This window comes from Erigeron canadensis, chromosome 8, assembly GCF_010389155.1.
Source record: "Erigeron canadensis isolate Cc75 chromosome 8, C_canadensis_v1, whole genome shotgun sequence".
Lineage (NCBI taxonomy): Eukaryota > Viridiplantae > Streptophyta > Magnoliopsida > Asterales > Asteraceae > Erigeron > Erigeron canadensis.
In genome coordinates this window covers 41,873,825-41,895,894 of record NC_057768.1, presented here as the reverse complement: position 1 = coordinate 41,895,894, position 22,070 = coordinate 41,873,825, and the positions used below count along the sequence as shown (strand labels likewise).

At 33.3% G+C, this 22,070-nt stretch overlaps 5 protein-coding genes across 5 annotated transcripts; 3 read left to right on the top strand and 2 right to left on the bottom strand.

The window, feature by feature from the left end:
• Window positions 1–5,840: 5,840 nt before the first annotated feature.
• Window positions 5,841–9,291, top strand: LOC122610883 (G-type lectin S-receptor-like serine/threonine-protein kinase At4g27290). Its single transcript, XM_043783840.1, has 7 exons — window positions 5,841–7,134; window positions 7,232–7,366; window positions 7,803–7,972; window positions 8,049–8,259; window positions 8,345–8,582; window positions 8,768–8,918; window positions 9,004–9,291. The coding sequence occupies exons 1-7, from the start codon at window positions 5,841–5,843 to the stop codon at window positions 9,289–9,291; spliced, it is 2,487 nt and encodes an 828-aa protein (XP_043639775.1).
• Window positions 9,292–10,195: 904 nt separating this feature from the next.
• Window positions 10,196–10,800, top strand: LOC122580339 (calcium-binding protein KRP1-like). The gene has a single exon (XM_043752611.1). The coding sequence runs from the start codon at window positions 10,276–10,278 to the stop codon at window positions 10,642–10,644; it is 369 nt and encodes a 122-aa protein (XP_043608546.1). The 5' UTR covers window positions 10,196–10,275; the 3' UTR covers window positions 10,645–10,800.
• A 2,068-nt stretch (window positions 10,801–12,868) lies between these two features.
• Window positions 12,869–13,677, bottom strand: LOC122610882 (putative F-box/FBD/LRR-repeat protein At4g03220). Its single transcript, XM_043783839.1, has 2 exons — window positions 12,979–13,677; window positions 12,869–12,901 (listed from the first exon to the last, which is right to left on the bottom strand). The coding sequence occupies exons 1-2, from the start codon at window positions 13,675–13,677 to the stop codon at window positions 12,869–12,871; spliced, it is 732 nt and encodes a 243-aa protein (XP_043639774.1).
• A 1,943-nt stretch (window positions 13,678–15,620) lies between these two features.
• LOC122579370 (50S ribosomal protein L20) lies at window positions 15,621–17,637 on the top strand. Its single transcript, XM_043751536.1, has 3 exons — window positions 15,621–15,755; window positions 16,038–16,246; window positions 17,331–17,637. The coding sequence occupies exons 2-3, from the start codon at window positions 16,061–16,063 to the stop codon at window positions 17,520–17,522; spliced, it is 378 nt and encodes a 125-aa protein (XP_043607471.1). The 5' UTR covers window positions 15,621–15,755; window positions 16,038–16,060; the 3' UTR covers window positions 17,523–17,637.
• A 1,902-nt stretch (window positions 17,638–19,539) lies between these two features.
• On the bottom strand, window positions 19,540–20,205 carry LOC122610881 (agamous-like MADS-box protein AGL80). The gene has a single exon (XM_043783838.1). The coding sequence runs from the start codon at window positions 20,203–20,205 to the stop codon at window positions 19,540–19,542; it is 666 nt and encodes a 221-aa protein (XP_043639773.1).
• Between the last annotated feature and the right edge of the window lie 1,865 nt (window positions 20,206–22,070).

Below are 22,070 nucleotides of genomic sequence, written 5' to 3'. Positions count from 1 at the left end.
ATCATGTTAAATGGGTGGGTTGGTAAGTTATTAATATATATATTTAAAACAAAGGTACGGAAATGCGTGCAAAGAATATAACGGGTCATTTTATTTATTTGGCCCGTTTTCATTTTCTTAATGGGCCACTTGATTTTCTTATGTTTTGGGCTTGACAAATTATGTTTTGATATTTTAAATTGCTTTCATTTTGTTTACAAAAGATCACTTATTTTAATTGCATATTATTATTTTTTAAGTTTGTAACATTTTTAATTTTATCTCATCTTATTACAAGTGAACTATTACATAGTATACATACACATAATAGTAGGGTGTATGTTTTGAATATATACACCTAACCATCTCCGAAAAATTTGTTTGCAATACTTATTAGTTTCAATATTATTTCGGTTGATGTTTTATTATTATAGATTATTTTTGTTTCACTTTTTATTTTCAATGATCTGGGAAATTAGCTTTAATTATGTTTGTATTATTAATTTGTTTTTTTGTTTTAAATATTCTACGTTCATACTTATTATCTTTTAGAATTTATATAATATATTAATCTGTTATAAAATTATACTGTCGATTTTTTTTTAATTTATAATTGCTTACTCATTAAAAAATCAATATCAACTCAGGTTTTGAGCTATATAATGTTTCTAAAAGCATGTAATAATTTTTACATAATATGGAACACAATAAATATAATGTCTCCCGGGGCAACACTCGAATAGCATATCTCGTTTTACATAAATTTAAAATATTTTTGGGCTAGTGGGTTAATATGTAAACCCAAATAACCTAAACCCGACCTGAAAAATTCAGGATGATAATTGACAGGTTGACGGGTCGAGAATATATAACCTCAACCCGTTTATTTGTCACGTCGGTTACTGGCGCCTCTACCTTTTGCTATATGATATATGGACAATTGAATACGGGTGAGGCATCTTTGCCACCGTCCATATAGATACACACATAATCTTGAATTCAAGTCCGGACACCCTTATAGCTACACTGTTCAGGTATGTCTTACATTATATAGGTAGGTAGCCGATTGTGAGTCGGTTTGGATTGTCGATAATGAACCTTTTCCATTAACGATATATATATATATATATATATATATATATATATACTAGCTTGGTGCCCGCGTGTTGCGGCGGCTTAAAGGATGATCACAACATACAGATACGTAAAAATGGTGAAATTAAATCGCATCAGAAACTATAAATTAATAGATCAAAATAACCATATTGGAAGAAACTCGATCATAGCAAATAGAAATGCAAATAGAATTTACCAATAACAAATGAATATAGTTAGAAACTTAGAAGTACTTACCAATAACAAATGCAAATAGATTTGGAAAGTGTAGCTTGACTATGGAAAAGTGCAGGCATGTTATTATGTTATTGTATTTTTTTTTAGAGATAAGGAATGTCACAGTAATTACCCAAAGTACATTACAATAACAATATGCTAATCCACAATAAGAGAGGTAAATAAAGGATCAACCTTTTGCTATTAAAAAAAAATAAAGGATCAACCATCCGACCTACCGAAACAACATGATCTTGATCTTACACCTTACAATACATGAAAATACAACACTACAATTAACCAAATATTACAACTATACTATGTGTGATGACCAACACCATATACCTGTTAATATCATATCCTTATAACATTACTCCAACTACTCGGTGACCAACAACAATAGCAAAGCAAACCATGAAACTAAACAAAGCAAATACTTCTTGACCTAGTAGCAGAGAAGTGACTTGTGCTGCCAGCAGTCTGAACATGAGCAAACTATCGGCTAAAAAAGTGCGCCGAGCCGCCGAACAACAATCATGAAAGCCCAATAGCCCGAATTTGATTTTATAATGTGAATGCTAAATTGTGAGCTTAAATTATACTCCATGAAAGTGTATTGATCATCACATCATTGGTGGGTTGTGTAGCAATAATTTTATACAGATGTATACTTTACCAATTCTCTATAAACCACCATGAGATTATAAAATAAATGTTATAAGATAAAACATCACACTTACAGATTCTAACATTACCTATATTTTGACCCGCCAGCAACCCTCCTCCCTAAATAAGAAACAAAATATCAAGAATGCTTAGATGACCTTGTTGAGAACTTTATACAACTATACGTCACGTGGATAAAACTTTACCTCTTCTATGTTTCGGATAATACAAAATCCAAGTCGTGGGCTCCTAGTTTAGCCGTTGTTTCTGCTTTGCCGCTGCCTGGTTGTCTCATATGAGGATTAACAATGTGGCACTCGAATCTGTAGGTTTCGTTCACAACCTGTAAAAAAATCCAAGTAGAAAAATGAGCAAAGAGAGCGATGAAGTGCGAGTATTGTAATTTTAATTCTTTCAACTGACTTTATCCCATGAATACTCTTTAATAGCTATACAAAAAATCATTACTAAACTTTCAACATGTAACATATATAATCAAATACCTCACCATCCATATCATCGTTTTATTGTACCCCTACCCCACCCGGTTACTTGTATAGACTGCACCAACATTATTTAACCAAGCTTCCCCAAATCATCTTGACAAACCATATACCACCTGTATACGTTGTGTAACAAAATCTGACTGATTAAACCAATGGCAACAAACATAATCAAACCATATATCTATCCTAAAAACACACGGATCAAGCTAGTTGCCATCAATATATCTGTCTGAAGAACATTTGGTATTTGTATGGTGAAAAAGGAAAGTCGGTATTTGATTGGTGAAAGGAAAGTCGGTATTTGATTGGTGAAAGGAAAGCCGGTATTTGTATGGCAAAGGTGAAACTCGGTAAGAAAACCGGTAGGAAAACTGGTATTACAACTGAAATTCAAAGAAAAAAGGTGAAACCCAGTAGGAATACCGGTATTACAACATACAAAAACTAAAAATCGCAAAAATTAAGGAAAAACGGTCCGGATTTTGGGCCATGGGCTCTGGTACCAAATGTAATAGTTAAATTTCTGTTCTTTACATGTTTTGTATCATGATTTGTGTAGGAATTAAAGGATAAAAGGTAGATTAAATAGATATATATCAATATGCATATGTATAGAAAATGGGGGAAGGAAGAAGATACAAAGGAGGTGGGAAGGGGTATTTATACATTATTCTAATTTCACTAATACCGCTTCCACACTTAGATAATTACAATTAAACACCACTAAAATATAAAGTTAACAAATTTCAAAAAAAAAAAAAAAAATTCAGATTTACCTGAAAAACCATAATGAAAGTGTGAATAATCCACTTGCAAAAAATGAGAAACATACAACTTCTCACGAAAGAAAACAAAAAATGCAATGAGTAAAATGAGCACCCATAGGGTAATTTAAGAGGCAATGTAAACATCATACCATGGTATTGTTCATAACGGCTGAAGCTGTGGAACCTTGCAAAAACACAAAAGGGGAAGAATAGCTTATTCGAAAGTTAAGAAAATCTTTGGTTGTTCATATACATAAGATTTAGCAGTGTTATTAAAAAACCGATTAACAATCAAAGTTAAAAACAGAAAGAGGGCCATTTGAACCTTACCATATTTCACATAATAACATTTCACAGAGCAGATTAAAACATTAGTTCTTATTGTTTTTACAAATATGAAAAATAATAATGAAGGAGGAACGAACCGATTTGCAAATATGGAAAATCTACAAAAGATCTGAACTTTTTAAGGCAGCGGTGGTGTTGGACGGCGTCGATGGTGTCAATAGTGGCGGTGGTGATGGATGGCGGTGGTGATTTGATTTCTTTAAATCTGCAGAAGATGGACGGCGGTTGTTATGAATGGCGGCGGTGGAGATGGATTTCAATCCATAAAACACAATTATTAGATTAAATTCGATGTTATCTTTGAATGGCAAAATATCATGCACCTATTTTACCTATATCTCAAGTGAAATCAAACCGCAACCTTTTGACTGATTGATGGATCACCACAGAGAGTGCTAGGGTAAAGAACTAAAGACATGTCTGTAATGTCAATAGACATATAGCACATATAGGGAAAAGACTTACGTTTTTTAGCAATTAGCTTCAAAAGCCCTGCATTTTCTTGCGCATTCAATGATGAATTCAGAGTAAATTATAGATTCAATAGGGGGAAAAAACCGAGAGAGTTAAAAAAAAACATGTTTGTCGTACCAATCAAATTGCCAACACAATTGGCAGAATGGAATACTCTTCTGTTTCATATTACAGGAGGTAAAGTAAAACCGTAAATTAGATGTAAGCATTTCTAATCGATTGCAATGTTATTAAAGTATGGATGAGAACAAAGAGCCCTTTTTCAAATCCGATCAGATTCCTCATTCAGTTTAGCAAGTTAGTAGCGGCGGCTGTTGTTGCTTACCTTTTTACTCGGATCTGACACCATCTATAATGATCACCCAAACACAAATGAAACAATAATAATTAAAATAATAATTTAATTGGAAATTTATGATACTTGATTAGAATGAATAGGCTACCTTGAGATCGAAATTGAAAGAGGATTTGAAAGAAACCAATTGAAGAGATCGATAAAGCATGATTTGAAGAAGCAGTCGAGTGGTAGTGATGCGGCAGGGGTCGAGTGCTTGTAGGGTGTTTTTCGATACTGAGGAGGGAGAAGGTTTGCCGGAGCAAGAGAGGGGGGAAGGGGTTTGGATTGGAGAAACGTGGGAGAGGTACCGTTTGAATTAAGGCTTAAGGGTAGTTTAGGAATTTGGTAAAAAATGCTGAAAATCTTAATCCCAATCCTCTTTATAAGGGATTATAGATATGGACAACATTATCTCTAAATATTTATTACAGTTTTAATAGCGTAACGGTCAATTATTTATACTTGTAGCAAATAATGGAGTGCATAAGTCAAAAAGAGGTATTGAACACGTTTTTTTGTGGCCAAAATGTTTGGTATAGAAAGGTATTGGTTAATTGAAGCCCAAATTGTGAACACTTCGGCTCTTATTTTTCGATGAGTAGACTCGCCCCTAGATTCATAGGTGGAGTATATCCATGCAGTTTTAAGCTCCTTCTAACCATAAACCTTTCAACAAAAATATATATCCTCAGATTACTGGTATATTTGTATAAAGTTGTCTAGAGTTGTATTCATCATGTGAGTTGATCTCACAAAAACCAGGGGAAAAAATTCGTCGGAGTCGAACAATTTTCGATATCCACTAACTTTTAGGGCAGATCATTTTTATAAGGCTCCTAATAATGTTTTCGTTAGTGCCATTACCACTAGTGATTTTTGACATATAAATTGGTTAAGATTGCCCCCGCATGCATCATTATTCCCCTTTTCAGAATGCCTGGATGATTCACCAATTGATATATGATTGATTGCGCCAAACCTTAGAACCACTCACATATCTTAATTATGCTAAAAAAGACAAATCCATATATAATTAACTCCTAGGTTTTGATCCTCAATTCCATAGCTAGGGAAGCTAATGGCATCACCATCATTATAATAGTCCATTTGATATCTTTCATATGTAAAAAGTTGTGTTTATACATACTTTACTCTTCAAAAAGTTTAATGGCAGCATCAAATGATTTCTCATACAAAGAATGTGAAAAAGTCATATTTGATTTCATTTTAAAGGTCAAACTATATATATTGCACATTGCCAAAATACAACATTATATTAATCCTTCAAAGAGGATAAAAGATTTTCATACATTTGAAAACATGTATCATCCAACAACCCAGCACTTCTATATCCTTACATACAAATGAAGTATTTCTTTACTTGTATGTGAAGAAGCAAGCTTTCCAACATTTGGTAAAGAAAGTTAAGAAATGGCGGATACATATAATCTGAAAACATATAAACCATCAATGCAGTGGCTGTGTTCTCTTTTGTTAAGCATCTTATTTTCTATGTTGCCACTAACTGCAAGTGAAAACAGAATCACCATAACCAATTCCATTACTCGAAACCAAACCATAATCTCAGCAGGAGGTAACTTTGCATTAGGATTCTTCACGCCTAGTAATTCCAACAGTAGCTACTTGGGCATATGGTACAACACAATCTCAAAGCCAACAATCATATGGGTTGCCAATAGAGCATCACCGATTCACAAAAGTTTACCACCACTTTTTTGTCTTTCTGAAGATGGAAATCTTGTGCTTTTTGGTGGAAAAAAAGTCGTCTGGACAACAAATGTGTCCGCAAGTAACTCTGCAGATGCAGTGTTGCTTGATAATGGGAATCTGGTACTTAGACATGATAAAGATGGTGAGGTGTGGCATAGTTTTGATCAGCCCACTGACACATTCGTGCCTGAGATGAAAATTAGTTCAAACATCAGAACTGGTCAAGAAACTCGTCTTACATCATGGGAAAATGATGAGGATCCACGACCGGGTATATTTTCAATAGGGATAGACCCATATAGACATCAGTTTTATGTTTGGAAACAAGATAAACCATATTGGAGAAGCCATGTGTATGCTACTACTTATTCATTTGCCAGTCCACTAATAAAATATGATAAAGGATTTTCAACATACCTTAGTTTCGTTGTAGAAGAAGATGAAGTGTATCTTGTGTCTAGTGTCTCTACAAATTCGGTCAGGACACGGTTCACTTTAGTTCCCGATGGGCGAATTCAGCTACTGGTTTGGGTGCAAACTGCCTGGGTTGTTCTATGGCAAGCACCATTAGCTACATGTGATTTTTATGGATACTGTGGCCCGTTTACAATATGTCATAAAAATAAATCATATCCGGTTTGCACGTGTATGACTGGTTTTGAACCAAAATCACGCAACGAATGGAATGTTGGAAATTGGACAGGAGGGTGTGTGAGGAATACGGAATTGAGGTGTGATAATGGAGACAGGTTTTTGAAGTTTGAAGGAATGAAGTTACCTGATCATTCAGTAACAGTTATTAATAAAACTAAAAGCGTTAGTGACTGTGAACTTGAATGCTTTAGGAACTGCTCGTGCACAGCTTATGCATATGAGAACGTGACATATGAAGGTACAAAATTTTGTTTGAATTGGTTCAGAGAGCTTGTGGATACCACAGATAATGACACTCTTGGTTATAATCTCTATGTCCGTGTTCATAACTCCAAAACCGGTAATCCTTCTTCCCTATATATGAATGCTAGTGTTTCAATTGCAATGTTAAATTCCAAATTTATATTTTCTTACTTGGTTACCATTACATGCCTTAGATGATAGTCAAGAACATAACTCTACCCACATAAGAAAAGGAGTGATTGCAGTTGCAGCCGCCATTGTTTCTATAGGATTTATTATATGCAGTGTCTTCGGCTACTATTTGAGAAGGGAAAGGTTGATAAGGAAAGGTAAACACTTAAGCAAACAAAATCTTTATATCTTTCCACTGGAGAGGTGAATATTTCTACTACTTATGAAGGGGCCTATTTAGGTTATGCTTATTGCTGAATCGCTAATGGGTTAATTCTTAATAGATAGTTAAAAGGGAAATGGGTCATTGGTTGAAAGTCTTCCAAAATGTATGCTTTAAAGTTTAAAAGCTTCTAACATAACTTTCTTAATCATGTTTTTGTTGTTTGGAGACAGTTTTTTAATCATATTGAACACATGAACTCTTTATAAAAATGAAGAAATAAATGTTTGCGGGACAACCCAACCCAATCCTTGCTATATACAACTTGTTTCAACCCCAACCTGTTTTGACCTATTATCCAGCTTTCCGGGCCAGCTCATTTTGCCAACTTTACGTCACATACTCAAAGTTTCTACTTATTATTTATACAGAGAGAGTAAAAAAGGAATTGCTTGGATTTGATTCAATGAGCAGCACTTCTGTGGGTTCACAGAGCAATACAGAGCTTGTATCATTTAGCTTAAGAAGCGTATTGGCTGCCACAGGTTCCTTTTCAGTCAAAAACAAACTTGGAGAGGGCGGGTTTGGTCCTGTTTACAAGGTATATTTCCTATTCATAAAAAACACACATATAGTAAGGTTTGACTTCAAAAATTATTAAGAAAGATACAATGCAGGGGTCCTTACCTGGAAACAGAGAAGTGGCGGTAAAGAGACTATCAACAAGATCATCACAAGGACGCGAGGAGTTTATGAATGAGTTGAAACTCATTGCAAAACTTCAGCATACGAATCTTGTTAGATTATTGGGATGCTGTGTGGAAGAAGATGAACAAATCCTTATGTACGAATATATGCCTAATCGAAGCCTGGACAAGTTCCTATTTGGTACACATTTTTGCTTTCACGTATATTCCAAGATTCAATATTTTGTTTCACATAGCTAAATATTGTTTTTATATATTGTCGTTAGATCCATCCAAGAGTGTTAATCTTGATTGGAGCAAAAGATTTAAAATAATAGAAGGGATAGCTCAAGGATTACTTTATCTGCACAAATATTCTAGACTCAAAGTTATTCATAGGGACTTAAAAGCAAGCAATGTTCTTCTTGATCAAATGATGACTCCTAAGATTTCAGATTTCGGATTGGCAAGGATATTTGAAATGAACCAAATTGAAGACAAAACCAACAGAGTTGTTGGCACCTAGTAAGTCCATGAATTATCCTATGCATCAAAATTACATCTTAAATGATATAGCCAATAAGCAAAATGTAATAGGTCTAAGTCGGGTAGATATTATACCTACTGAAATAACCCGCATGGACCCATTCATAAGTAAATGGGTTAAAATAGGTACCTGTAATCCATAACCTTGTTTTTGTTAATTACAGTGGATATATGGCACCTGAATATGCACTTCATGGACGATATTCTGAAAGATCCGATGTTTATAGCTTCGGGGTCTTACTGCTAGAGATTGTGACCGGCAAAAGGAACACTGGTTCAGATTGCATGGAAGATAATCTTACAGTATCAGAATGGGTAATTCCACTTTCTTCTTAATTTCATTCAGTTTACTTAATAACTAGCTGCAAAAAAAGTTTGATGGATTTGTATTTTTTTTTAGGCATGGGAACACTGGATGAATGGCAGAGGTTTGGAGTTGATCGATCCTTCAATGACGGACGTCAGCAATCCACTACTGGCAGTTAAATGCATCAATGTCGGACTTCTGTGTGTACAAGAAAACATGAACGATCGACCAACGATGTCAGAAGTAGTTGTCATGTTGAGCAATGAAACTGCAACCATTTCTTTGCCTCAGAAGCCTCCTTTTACTATTCATAGAAGTTCTAATATATCGTGTAGATACTCTAACAATGAAGTTACAATGTCCCATGTAGACCCTAGATAGAGCTATTTTGGTCAAATTATTAATGTTCTTGTATTATAAAATCTGAACTTCAATGATCAAAACCTTGAGATTCATGGTTATGTGTGTATTCTGTTATTCAAAAATTCAATGAATTATAAAGTTACAAACGTTAATAAAACTCATTAGTTATTCAAACCCTTATCCCATTATTAAAAGGTATACATTGTTTTATCTTGACATAGAAGATAAAATACATAAAGAAATATGAATTGAATAAATTTGTATTACATGTTCTTTGTCTGTGCACAAGTGACCAAAATAAGACGAAGAAACAAGGGAATCTGTAAGGTGTTTGAAATATGGAAACAAAATTGGAAATTGTGAATCTTAACGTATTATAAAAATACAAAGCCAGATGGCAAGTTGGTCATACAGGCAGCATGGTTCTTCTAGGAAAGGGTTGGGCTTATTAAACTGTCTTGATTTATTGGAGCATCAGTCCGGTTTCGTCGAACTCCCATACCTTTAGAAGTTTCTCATTCCACCCTCAACTATTTAAAATATTCACTTTTCCACCTTTAAGTAGGATTCATATCGATTTATGCTCGTCAAGTTTGTTTCATGTGGTTCGATAGATATATGGTAGTATGGTACATGCAGACACTCAGCGGAATAAATTCATTTTTATAGAGTACGAAAGATTTTGAATAGTAAGTTACCAAAAACGAATATACGATGCCTTAAATCTAATTAAGTTCGAGCACAGGTACATGTCAAACCATAGATGAGTTTTGAGTAAAAAGGTTAAGGGTTACAAATGTCACTATTTTGTACTTCATGGACCATTATTTCTAATATAAAAAGCTAGTGATGAAAAATGAAACTTCCAATGTATATAAAAAACCATCTTCCAGCCACAAGACTTTCAAACCCAAGACCAGCCCATTAAATCATTTATCAACCTACAAAATATCCTACAAAATCCATATATTTCATATATCATACAAAATCCTACAAAAAATAATGGGGTCAGAAACAAAAGGAAAGGTTTGTGGGGAAGTATTTGAAGACATGCTACCAAAAATGGCTGAGAAGTTGGGAGGTGAAGGTCTGATTAATGAACTATGCAATGGGTTCAATTTGTTGATGGATAAAGAGAAAGGTGTGATCACTTTTGATAGCTTAAAATACAACTCTTCACTACTCGGGTTACAAAATTTACGAGACGACGAGTTAATGAGCATGTTGAAAGAAGGCGATTATGATGGCGACGGTGCTCTCAATCAAATGGAGTTTTGTGTGTTGATGTTTAGGTTAAGCCCCGAGTTAATGATGGAGTCTGAGGCTTTACTTGATCATGCTTTGCAACGAGAATTTGATCAGTCCAATTAATTCCAACTTTTTTGATTCAAAATGATGTTAAAACTTGTGGCAAAAACCTCTATTGTTGGAATATATGCTTGCGTATATATGGTATAAGCTTGTACTTTTCATTTGATGACTATTATGGCATGTGCTTAAGAATGACCAGTGTTAATTAATTTCATACAGTATTTCAAATGAATATCCGTAATCCAACATATATCATTATTGTTTAGACAGTATCAACTATATAATATCATTATTGTTTACACAGTATCAACTATATAATATCAAACATATATACATCATTACTACTCTTCTTAATTTTATCTTGTAATTAACAATTTAAAATGTACATGATATTATATACTTTATACACTGAAACATGCATTTTCGTTTATTTTCTATGTTCTATGCTCTATTAGTTAAATTTTTAACCGGGTAGGTAACCTTTTAAAAAACTGTTCTATTAATCTTTTAGTATTTTATTATACAAAAGCATAGTTGTTATAATAACTAATCGACCAATCAAAGCTCTTGATTTTTTAAAATTGACTTTTGTTTTCAATTTTGAGTTTAATTTACATTTTTTTATTTTTCATTACAAATTTATACTTTTTACCCAAAAAATTTAACATAATAAATAAATAATAATAGTTTAATGCAAGTCCAATAGAATTTTACTAATATTTATTCAATAAATTATAATTAATATATATCTAATATTATATAGACATAAAATTAATTAATTAAAAAATAAATAAAATTTAATGTAAATATCTTAAAATTTTAAAATTAAACAAATGCGATAAACATATTTTTAAAAAATATGTCAATAGAAAACTCAAAGTGTTGATATATAGATCAATTTTTTATCATTCAAAATCGTATATCTAATGTTAAACGATAATAAATTAACATCCAATATTGATAAAGTCATAAGTCCCGTGTATTAAAATCTAGTTATGAAATTACATCACTGTTCTATATATTTCGAACCAACAACAATCGCTAAGAGTAGTGTAGCGCATGTTCGTCAATTGAGGCTATATATAATATATATATATATATATATATATTTTTTGATAATTAAAAAAAAAACGTATCAAACAAAACATCCCCGACATAACGTCATGATGCAATCCACTTCATGGGCTCTAATACCATCTTAATTAGTTAATGAATTGCTAGATTAACATGACAAGAAGCTCGAGGAAATTCCATAATCCAAGATTTGAACTTTCCAAGTCGATGGCAGCCTCTCGGCGAATTATTGTTGTCTTGGAGGTACAGAATGAGATCTTGCAAGGCGTTCCCATGCTTGAGCAAAAACTTAACTAGACTAATAATGTCATGATTGTCGGAAATCCCTTGAATCTCTACAACCTTCAGATGCTGAAGAAGGAGCTTCAGACCTTCGGCATAGGATTCACTTTGTTGTTCATCATTAGAGTTGATCGGTAAATCCCATGAATGTCTATTCCACTACACGAATATGGCGAATAAATCATATTTAGGCATGTAGATGTAGAAAAAACCTTTTTTTTCCCTTTCAAATATACACCCCCTCCTTCACAATCTATTTAAACCTAGTTTTAACTTTTTCAGATTTTTCTTTTAAACATTACCTGTAAATATTTTTGTTTGTATTATATAATAATGAATGAGATGTAAGGAGTAATACAATTAATTATAGAGGATATGGGGTTTAATTTATGTTACTTACTCTTCTTTCAACAGGCTCGAAAGGATTGGTGAGCTTGACAATAATTAGAGTGTGGATCATAGGGCAGAGCTTGAGTATATTTGCCAAACCCGCAACACTATAGGTGTACAGTTTCAAAGTTTTGAGCTTTACAAATGGATGGAACATGATTTCCGCAAGATGATTGTTCTTCAACATGATCTATTTACAAAAGACATTAAATATATAATTAAGTTATGAAAACGTACATGTGTATTATGGAAAGAACTGCATTTAACATTTTTCGATATAAATAAGTTAATTACCTGAACAAACACTGCTAGCAGTGTTAAAGACTCGGCATGAGATAGTCTAGAGAGAAAGGTAGATAAGCTTTTTAGCTCCTTGGCATAAAGACCTTTCTGAGTCACATGATTCCCAAATTTGAACTCATGTAAGGATTTTAGATGTTGCATACAACTTTTACTAGGGATTGAATTATTCGTCCAAACAAGGGTGTGCAAATTTGGTGTATCGATTTGAACCCGATTACTGGTATTAAAATTAATGCTAAAGCATGTCAAAACCTTCAATGTCTTCAATCTAGGAGAGGAAATCTCCAAGCCTTGTAAAAAACGACAGTCTTGTATCACTAGTTCTTCTAGTAAACAACAACTAACTCGAAGCTGTTCTAGACGGTGAAAAGAATCCAGATGTAGTTTCTTGAGCTGTGGAAATACACAATCCGTGAACATATCAAGTAATGTCGGTTGTTTCTCTAGGCAGACGTCGGAAAGTGAGAGTATTTGAAGGGTTGGAAACCCGAATCTCATTGATCTCGATGGAGGTAACCTAAAACCAGGATCAGCTTTCACCTTCAAAACTCTTAAGCCATCATGGGTTGTAATGCTTCTAGGGAAGTTAAATATGTCATTAGTGTCAATCTTAATGTCAAGTTCTTGAACTCTAAGCCTAACCGCGTTACGGATCAATGCATGGAGGCCTGAAAAGCTCATAGACGCTTTGAAACGAAGGAGCCTCACATCGGAAAGCTTGTCACGTAGAGATAAAATATTGGTGATCACATTTCCTAGGTTCTTAATTAAGCGATCATCACGCTTTGATAATGGTGATGTGACATTATTATTGTTATAAATAATGGTGGTGAAATCAAGATCTGGGAAGGTATACCAAAGATCTAGCCATCGTTTCGATAGGATGCTCGTTTGAACAACGGATTTGAGGGGAAGAAGGATGAGAATGTGATGAATAACAGCATCGGGCAGATCGGATATTCGATCTTGGCCCGTGTTGTTGTTTTGGAACCATGAATTGTTGAGATCACGAAGCTTTTGTCTCTTGGCAGATCTTGTTTCCATGCAATATTGTACGTTTTTGATTATTTGTGGGCGGGTTGATGTGTTAGATTATTAATTATGAATATTGATTGATGATCGATCGATCGTGAATGAGACGTGCTAATTATTAATTGGTTACTAGCTAGGGTTTGAAAAGTTCAATAACTGAAAACTTATCGTAATACGATGAGAGGAGCGCTCCAGTTGGTTCCGATTCGAATTACCTTATCCTTTACGTACGTAATTACGTTAATCAATGTTTTAAAAACCGATATTTTAGTTATATTGGTGTGAAAATTTTTTCCGATATTTTAGTTATATTGGTGTGAAAATTTTTTCCGGTATTGTCGGTATTACTGACAAAACCGGCCGATACAACTATATTAATATTAATATATTTTATAAAAATCTTGCAAATACAATTCAAAGAACATGGTCCAAATACAATTATATCAAAAATAATACCAATTAAATGAGTATTTTATTACAAAATATAAGTTTAAAGTTCACAAATAACAAAAAATAATATTAAAGTAACATAAATATAATTTTTAGAAAAATTTTAAAAACTTTTCTTTGGAAATACCAGAATGGTTATACCAGGAATACCAGTCGATATTGAATAGTGAAAATACCGGGCTTAAAATACCGGAGTACCATACAATTCAAAGGATGAGCTTTTATTATCAAAAATACAAATTTTGTATGAACGTTAAATACACCCCTAAAGAATGTAATTAGCATTCCCTATCTATAATTTGTAAATAGTCATTATTATTGATATAGTCATTTATCCAATGCAAATCTCTTATATAAATAAAACAAAATTATTAGAAGCTTTTTTTTGTTTTTGTTTTGGAAAGTAGTTTAAATTGACTTACAAAACCATTTCCCTTAAACATTACAAGCATGGTATCCGCACAATGCGGCGGCGAGCCGACAATGACGGCGGTGTGATGGTGGCGACGGATGATGATGGTGGTGTAGGCATCAATTGGTGTAGGTAAGGTAATTGATTTAAAGGGGGTTAGTAGAGATTTGTATAATATAATTGATTAATGGTATAATTTAATATAAAGGGTCAATAGTGATAATTTATCAAAGGTATTTTGGTCAATTCGAATGTTTCATTTTTTTCTAAACTTTCAACATAAGATTATAATTTTTATATAATAATATAGAAGAACATAAAATGTTAAGGACAATTCTGGTAATTTGAAAACATAATTAAGTAAAATATAAAGGGGCGAACTAAATTCAGATTGCATTAACTTTGACAAGGAAACCTTTATCAATATCAATACAACTTATGTTTCTTTTTCTTTTTCATAATTATTACTCTCAAAGTAACCTAATGGGTAGTATTATCTCATCAGATAAGATGCTTTAAATTTAACTCTCACTTAAAAATAGATTAAGCTAGTAAAAAAAGTAAAATATATATTTAAACTATTTTAAAAAGTCTCGTATTCTCAAGAAAATTTTGGATTAGGATATTTAAAGTTCTAACACAAATTTGAAAGTAAAGTTGGTGATCTAAATTATTAAATTAAAATCAAGGGTTAAAATTTAAAAATAAATACAATAATTACGATCCCTCAACTTAACAAGTAAAGTGGTTTTCTAACTTTGAAAAATCTTCATATCACAAAAATGCAATTTGATTCCATATTTCTTGTAGTTTCAATACTTGAAAACATGAATAGACTTTTAATTATTCTATGGTAAATTTAAAACATATCCATATCATTAACTTTTATCATTGTAAGTCTCAATGTTAACAAATGTTTCTTTATGATATATTAATATTATGATTTTACTTTTCATATCATTCAAATTAACTTAATAATATATATAAAATTGTTTTTTTATCTATAAAAATGAGTACAACTTATTTAACTAGATACATATATTCAATGAATTACTATACAAAAACATGCCCAACAATCACATACAAATTTCAAGCCCAAACACTAGTACCCATTTGACCCATTAAGACGAAGAAAGCCCTTTTTCTGCTAAAACCTTCAACTCCCTCCCTCCACAATCAAGTCTCGCCACCACCACTACTCCGCCGTGACCCCCAGGCGACCATTTCTGTTAGTATCTCTATCTCTCTTATATTTCTTATTTTCTGTTTATTTATTCCTAGCTTTTTAGTTTTTTTTTTTTATATATATATAAATTTCAAAAAACCCTAGCATTAGTAGTAATAATTTACATGTATTTGTAGATTGTTCATCAAATTAGGGTTTTGAAGCTCAAAATGAAATACAGAATCTAAAAGTTTTATGCACTTCAAGTTTTTGATTTAAGGCCTTGTACTAATATAATACTAAATATTTTTATTTGATTTTGATTTTTTGATAAAATCGTTTCAGGCAAGAGTGAAAAAAAAAAAAAAATGAACAAGAAGGAAGTATTCAAGTTAGCTAAAGGTTTTAGGGGAAGAGCTAAGAATTGTATCAGGATAGCTAGAGAAAGGGTGGAGAAGGCCCTTCAATATTCTTATCGAGATCGACGTAATAAAAAGCGTGATATGCGTTCCCTTTGGATTGAGCGTATCAATGCCGGCACTCGTGTTCATGGTGTATGTTAACCGTCTTTCTTATTTATATAGCTTATGAAAATGTTTATATGTTGTCTATCTGCATTTCTTTATCGAGCATTCTGTATTTCTTACTTTTACCCTGTATAAGCTTGTTTAGTATTTAAAATGGTTAATTACATGTTTGCTATAATAATATGAAATAAGAATAAGAATGAAAGATATTGTCGCATACCAGCCTACCCTTGGGCAAGAACAACTCTAATTTAAGCTTTGATCAAAATGGGCTACCTTATATATTCAAATGGGTTAATAGCAATAGAGAGGTTAAGGCGGTAAGGCAGGGGAAATCAATCTACAATAGGCCCCTATATAAGGATAGTTTGGGTCTAGTCTTAAACTGTTCTCCTGTTAGATTCAACTATATCTATATGTTTCGTAAGCCAACTTCTTACTTCTTTCACTGTATTTCTTATTCCACGTATGACTGTTTTTAGTTCATGACATGGCTCCTACTGGAATTGCTTATATGAAGTGTATGCTCTTGTTAAGCTGCTGAGAAGGGATTTGCTTTTTGCTCATGGGACTTTGTAGGTTCTTAGTAACCATTGCATATTACTATATTAGGACCTATCCTGCACTATGTTTTAGAAGGATATAGGCAGGCGATAAGGGTTCTAAAGCGAGGCGCTCGGTGCATATCTCATGTACACGATATCCATGTTTTTAGCAAAAGTACTCCAATATCTTGAAAATTGAGGCGTACAAAATCTGTGAGGCACAGCCACTAAAAGGTTCCACCATGGATTGCATTTGAGCCACTTTTTATAAGGTCTCCTACTCACCACTGAAATTAGGTTGAGGCGTTTTGGAGATTGCCTAGAAGCTCTAACATGAACATTTTAGTTAGAAACTCTAACATGAACATATTAGTTAAAATTGATATGATGTATTTGAATTAGTAATCAAACATGTGTTAAAGATCTATATGGACTGTTCTCAAAGTAGGTTTTCTTAAATTTGATTGTTTTATGCTTCATTTTATTTTTGAAAATAATATGGCTGGTAACTATGTATAGTCTGCTCATTGAATAATTGTTCTTTTTGTTCTCCTACTTGATCTCAGGTCAATTATGGTAACTTCATGCATGGACTGATGAAAGAGAACATCCAACTAAACAGGAAGGTTCTATCAGAGTTATCGATGCATGAACCATATAGTTTCAAGGCTCTTGTTGATGTTTCACGCACTGCTTTTCCTGGGAACAAAAACACACCATCGGCTCCAAAGAAGGAAGGGCTTGCGATCTTGGTTTGATTACAACTCTTTCATGTTAGTCATTAAAAACTTTGTTTTAGATTTGTTAAAGAAGAATCAAGACATTTTAGTGCCATAATATGCTAAATAAATCTCTTGATCCGTCTTTTTGAAAGCCAATTATGTACTTCGATTTAAGATCATGTTCTCCCATGATAGCGTTGCTGTTTTTTGATCTGTCAAGATACAGGAAGAACATTGTTATTACATATATATCCTGGGTGCCATTTGTTTAATTACTATATGAAATATTATATCATGTAATGCCACCGGGCTTTATGCTTTCAATCCTAAAAGGATCTAACTATAAGCATCTGAACAAACATCAAGAATAACAAAATCTATTTGCTGATGGTATCTGTGTTTTGCTTTTACTAGTTTGTTTATTAATTTAAGTAATTGAAACCTTGGGTTTCTATTCATATACTATAGACTTGAAAGCACTTAGCCTACTTACATGATACCAAATCATAATTCATATTATCTAGTAATGCTGTTAAAATTACACTTGGATTCCTCTAAAACACGTGATTTTTAGCTAAATTAGGTGGACTTGAAATCCCAAAGCATAATTCATCCATGGTACCTTAACGATAATCTTCTAATTTGGTGAAGATTTAGAATTACGAGAAGCTGATTTGATAACAGGTATAAGGGATTGACAATGATATAAGGGAAGATACATGGATCTTGTGTTCATTTGGGACATAAGATCAACAATTTATTGGTTAAGTCAAGTTTGGGCAAGAAAAAACACCATCTATATGAATTCTGAATATCTTATACTCTTTTTGTTAATTACATACTCGAGTATTTAGAAAGATGGCCTCAAAAGTTTGAAATAGGTTCTGAGTTCATTATAGCCTCTATCAGCTATATAATGAGGCGAAGGAAGGTCCCAATCTTATTTGGTGCTCAACATGTGACAATGTCATCCAGACCGTCGATATGATCATGTGCTGGTTATATTCTCCATTTCAGAAATTGTGGTTGGATATCTTTAAATGGTGGAATATTGCATGTTCTAGTTGCTGTGAAGTTAAGTACGCACATCTTCTCTTGGGCAGATTTCCAATCACAGAATGATCTCTAGAACTGCTGCTTTGATACTGTTACTCATCAATCTGCTGTATGGTTCTAATGAAATTTTGCATTACATTTTCCATTCAAGACAAAGGTGCCTCAAGCATTGCTATCTGCCAGTGTCCAATACTATTTTTCCATTGGTCTAATATACTACCATGTCTTCATCGATCAGGCTAAATTTTGAGTGTCTTATGCGGTAACTGGTTACCACTTCCCTGTAACATGCAAAATCATCATAATCGAATGCTCAATTGAGTAACATACTGATACTATGCACGTTTTCTCAATAACTTTTTTTTTCCTTTACAGTCTGTATCTTATTTCTAAATCTAGTCGGCTGCAGCCACATCACGTGTCACGTGATCACAACTGGATTCTAGTTTGAAATTTGTAGGGTATCAGGTCAAATTTTACCTTAATTATAGATTACAGGGAATTATCCAGAATCCAGATTGAAGGAACATCTACTCTTTTTTTGAATGGCAAGTAGTACACACATATTTGATAGTATTATTTTTTAGTTCTAGTGCTAGCTAGATTGTGTCTGCTTTCTACCCTGGATCGACTCCTTTTTTTGGGCTTAATTGCCTTTTTACCCTAGAGGGGAGTTGGAGGACTTCTGAAATTCTTCCTTTTTTCTTTCATAATTTTTTTTTGCCATACAATACATATGCGAATTAACATCTAAATGCATACATATGATAAATTTGATAGAACAACAAGGTACAGTGACAGCGTACACCACTACCAGACTACCAGTACACGGAAACTAAACAACAACATATGATCCTAGACATCTAGCTAATTAGAAAAGAAAGTAAACAGGAACTTGCAGCGAAAAATAAAGACTTTTTAAGGAGCCCACATAAGATCAGGATAACGACCCGACTTTAAACATCATGTCATTCCCTTTTCAAGACACAGGATCAGTTTAGTCAGATCCCATGAGCAAATCCATGAAAGATGCAGACCTTTGCATCTCATCATCATCATATCCAGGATTACCAACCATCGGTTGCTTTTCCAATGAACGCTCATGTCCAGGCTCTTCCCTTGCCATCGTATGATTACTTGTGTTACTACAACTAGCAACCATGTGTTCAGGCAGTGAACTTGAGGAAGGACCTTCAAGAGCGGCTTTTTTGAGCGACTCAATCCTGCTGTCAATATCTGAGATGTTCTGGTCAACCAACAACCCAAGCTCATCCAGATTTGTCATGTTAAATTTGGCCAGTTGCGTTTCATCAATCAGGCATTGGTACATCAATTCTTTCAGCTGCTTCTCCCTGTTCTTCTTGTTCTGCTTCTTCAGATCCTTATCAGCCTTCTTGATCCTGTCCTTAATGTACCTTTCTAGACTCACCATATGTGTTAACCGACGGTGGATGGGCAACCTCAAGAACCGGGATAGCGCCTTCTTGACACCCAAACTGTCAGGCCACACCTCAGCTTCAGCTTCATCTGGGCTTTTAACGATGGCACATGCCTCGACACCACATAAAGTACACAGCTCATCCAACTTCTTTTTCATACTCTCGACTCTTCTTTTATAGCATTTTCTCCTTGCTGCATCCTTGATTATGAACTCAAGCTTCATTCTGTTGCCTCTGGAATGGCTCTAAGAAGTTTGGAATTTTTCTGAGTGGGTGTGGGTTTATTAGTTCAAGATGATCAATTTATACAACAATCACAATGTCCATTACAACATTCTATGTGAAGCATTAAATTTTAAAGATTTTGTCAACATGCATAGCATGCCTAAATATTAGCTGTATGATTCTAATGATTGTTTAGTAAAGCAATATCCACTCTAACTATATTCTAAAAACTTTGAAAAATTAATATAAATTCAAAACAGAGCCAATTTAATAATTATTCTACTCATGAGTCAAATTTGATTAATACCCACATTTACTTGATTTAGTTGATTATTCATTCATTACATGTGAATTAGTTAATGCTAAAAGTTAATTATCTACATTCAAAGGGGACAAGAACTATGGCCATCAGTAAAAGTTTTTATAATATTTTCTTTATCTACAATTAAGTATATTGATAGAATGATAGCATAATCTACTAAAAAATGCCCGTATCATCCATGATTTTCCTGATAAAATCCATTTGAAATTCTAATCGACTAGCGATAAAAAAAAGTAATATCCTTTCCTATTTTGTCAAAATGGGCCCTACGTTCGTTTATGGACCGTTAAAGGTTATATATGGTTGAAATCAGCTGCGACATGTCTTAATGGGTCATATTCAGCTGTAATGAATCATGTTGGATTGCAATGGGTCATTTCGGGTCTCATTGAGTCATATTGGGTTATCCTGTGTTGCAATAGTCAAATTTGGTATCTATGTGTATGTGTTTACTATATGTGTATATACCAAATATTGTGAATAACTAATTCAAGAGGATAAATGCAATCACATGAATATTACACACAGACTTGAAAACGAGCCTGACACAACGACATTTAGAAAAGCTAATCTAAAAAAGAAATGTATGTACTGACGATGAACCAAGGATTTTGATTTTCGACTTCTGAACTAGTATCACATGATGTCGTTACTTGAACAAGAATAATCATACTGTTGAGCAATTTGTAACTATAAAGGATTTGATTTGATTTGTGTCATAGAATTAGTCAAATTAATCTGACCTTTGAACTTTAAGAGAAAAGTATTGACCAGATAGTCTAATATGTAGGTATAAGTTGTATATTGTGTGCTGATCCAAATAAACTAAAAGTTCTTATCTTAGAGTAATAAAAATAAATGTGGACATATCACTAACAAGGTTCGATTTCTCCTCTCCGAAACACCATTATGTTGTGGAGTATATGGAGTATCATCAGTCAAACTATATTTGTAGATTAAACTGCAAATACATCAAGCATATGTCCAAATATATAGCTCAAATGCATATTGCTAAAGTGAAAATGCACATTCAAATGATCATCAGCTAACCATAAATATTGTTTTAATTCCAAAAAATGGTATGTATAAAAACCAGGAGACTGTAAGTGGCATCCCATTGTCTTGAACTACCCTCAAAACGACACAAAACTAAACTAGCATATATGTAAGTGGTTTTGTTAGCATTGCTTTTTCTAGTAACAATAGGGACAAGGTAATGCAAACCTTACTACCTTTAATGAACCAAATGAGCAATCAGTTTAACCCATGACCGAACCAAATAACTTAACTACATGGTTTACAACATTAAGGTCACAATTATCAGGCCAGATCAGGACGATCCTAATCAAACGCTATTACAGGTTCATAAAGGAAACTGCTTGAACATCGGGCTCCCACCCTGTAGTTGAAAACATGATGATCCTTGTATCATGAGACTCAGTTGACAACCTAAGATATGCAATAACCTTTAATGTGGGAGAATATTGAAAAAATTGTTTGATAAGATTAATTTGTTTCAAAGTTGACTATGAATAAAAAAAC

Excerpts from the sequence above, each read along its gene's own strand:
- LOC122610883 (XM_043783840.1), top strand. The coding sequence starts at position 5,841 with ATGGCGGATACATATAATCTGAAAACATATAAACCATCAATGCAGTGG. Across the intron at positions 7,135-7,231 it reads TGTTCATAACTCCAAAACCG|ATGATAGTCAAGAACATAAC; the intron begins GTAATCCTTCTT and ends TACATGCCTTAG. Across the intron at positions 8,260-8,344 it reads CCTGGACAAGTTCCTATTTG|ATCCATCCAAGAGTGTTAAT; the intron begins GTACACATTTTT and ends TATTGTCGTTAG.
- LOC122580339 (XM_043752611.1), top strand. The coding sequence starts at position 10,276 with ATGGGGTCAGAAACAAAAGGAAAGGTTTGTGGGGAAGTATTTGAAGAC.
- LOC122610882 (XM_043783839.1), bottom strand. The coding sequence starts at position 13,677 with ATGGAAACAAGATCTGCCAAGAGACAAAAGCTTCGTGATCTCAACAAT. Across the intron at positions 12,902-12,978 it reads ACCGTCTAGAACAGCTTCGA|ATTGAAGACATTGAAGGTTT; the intron begins GTTAGTTGTTGT and ends TTCCTCTCCTAG.
- LOC122579370 (XM_043751536.1), top strand. The coding sequence starts at position 16,061 with ATGAACAAGAAGGAAGTATTCAAGTTAGCTAAAGGTTTTAGGGGAAGA. Across the intron at positions 16,247-17,330 it reads CCGGCACTCGTGTTCATGGT|GTCAATTATGGTAACTTCAT; the intron begins GTATGTTAACCG and ends ACTTGATCTCAG.
- LOC122610881 (XM_043783838.1), bottom strand. The coding sequence starts at position 20,205 with ATGAAGCTTGAGTTCATAATCAAGGATGCAGCAAGGAGAAAATGCTAT.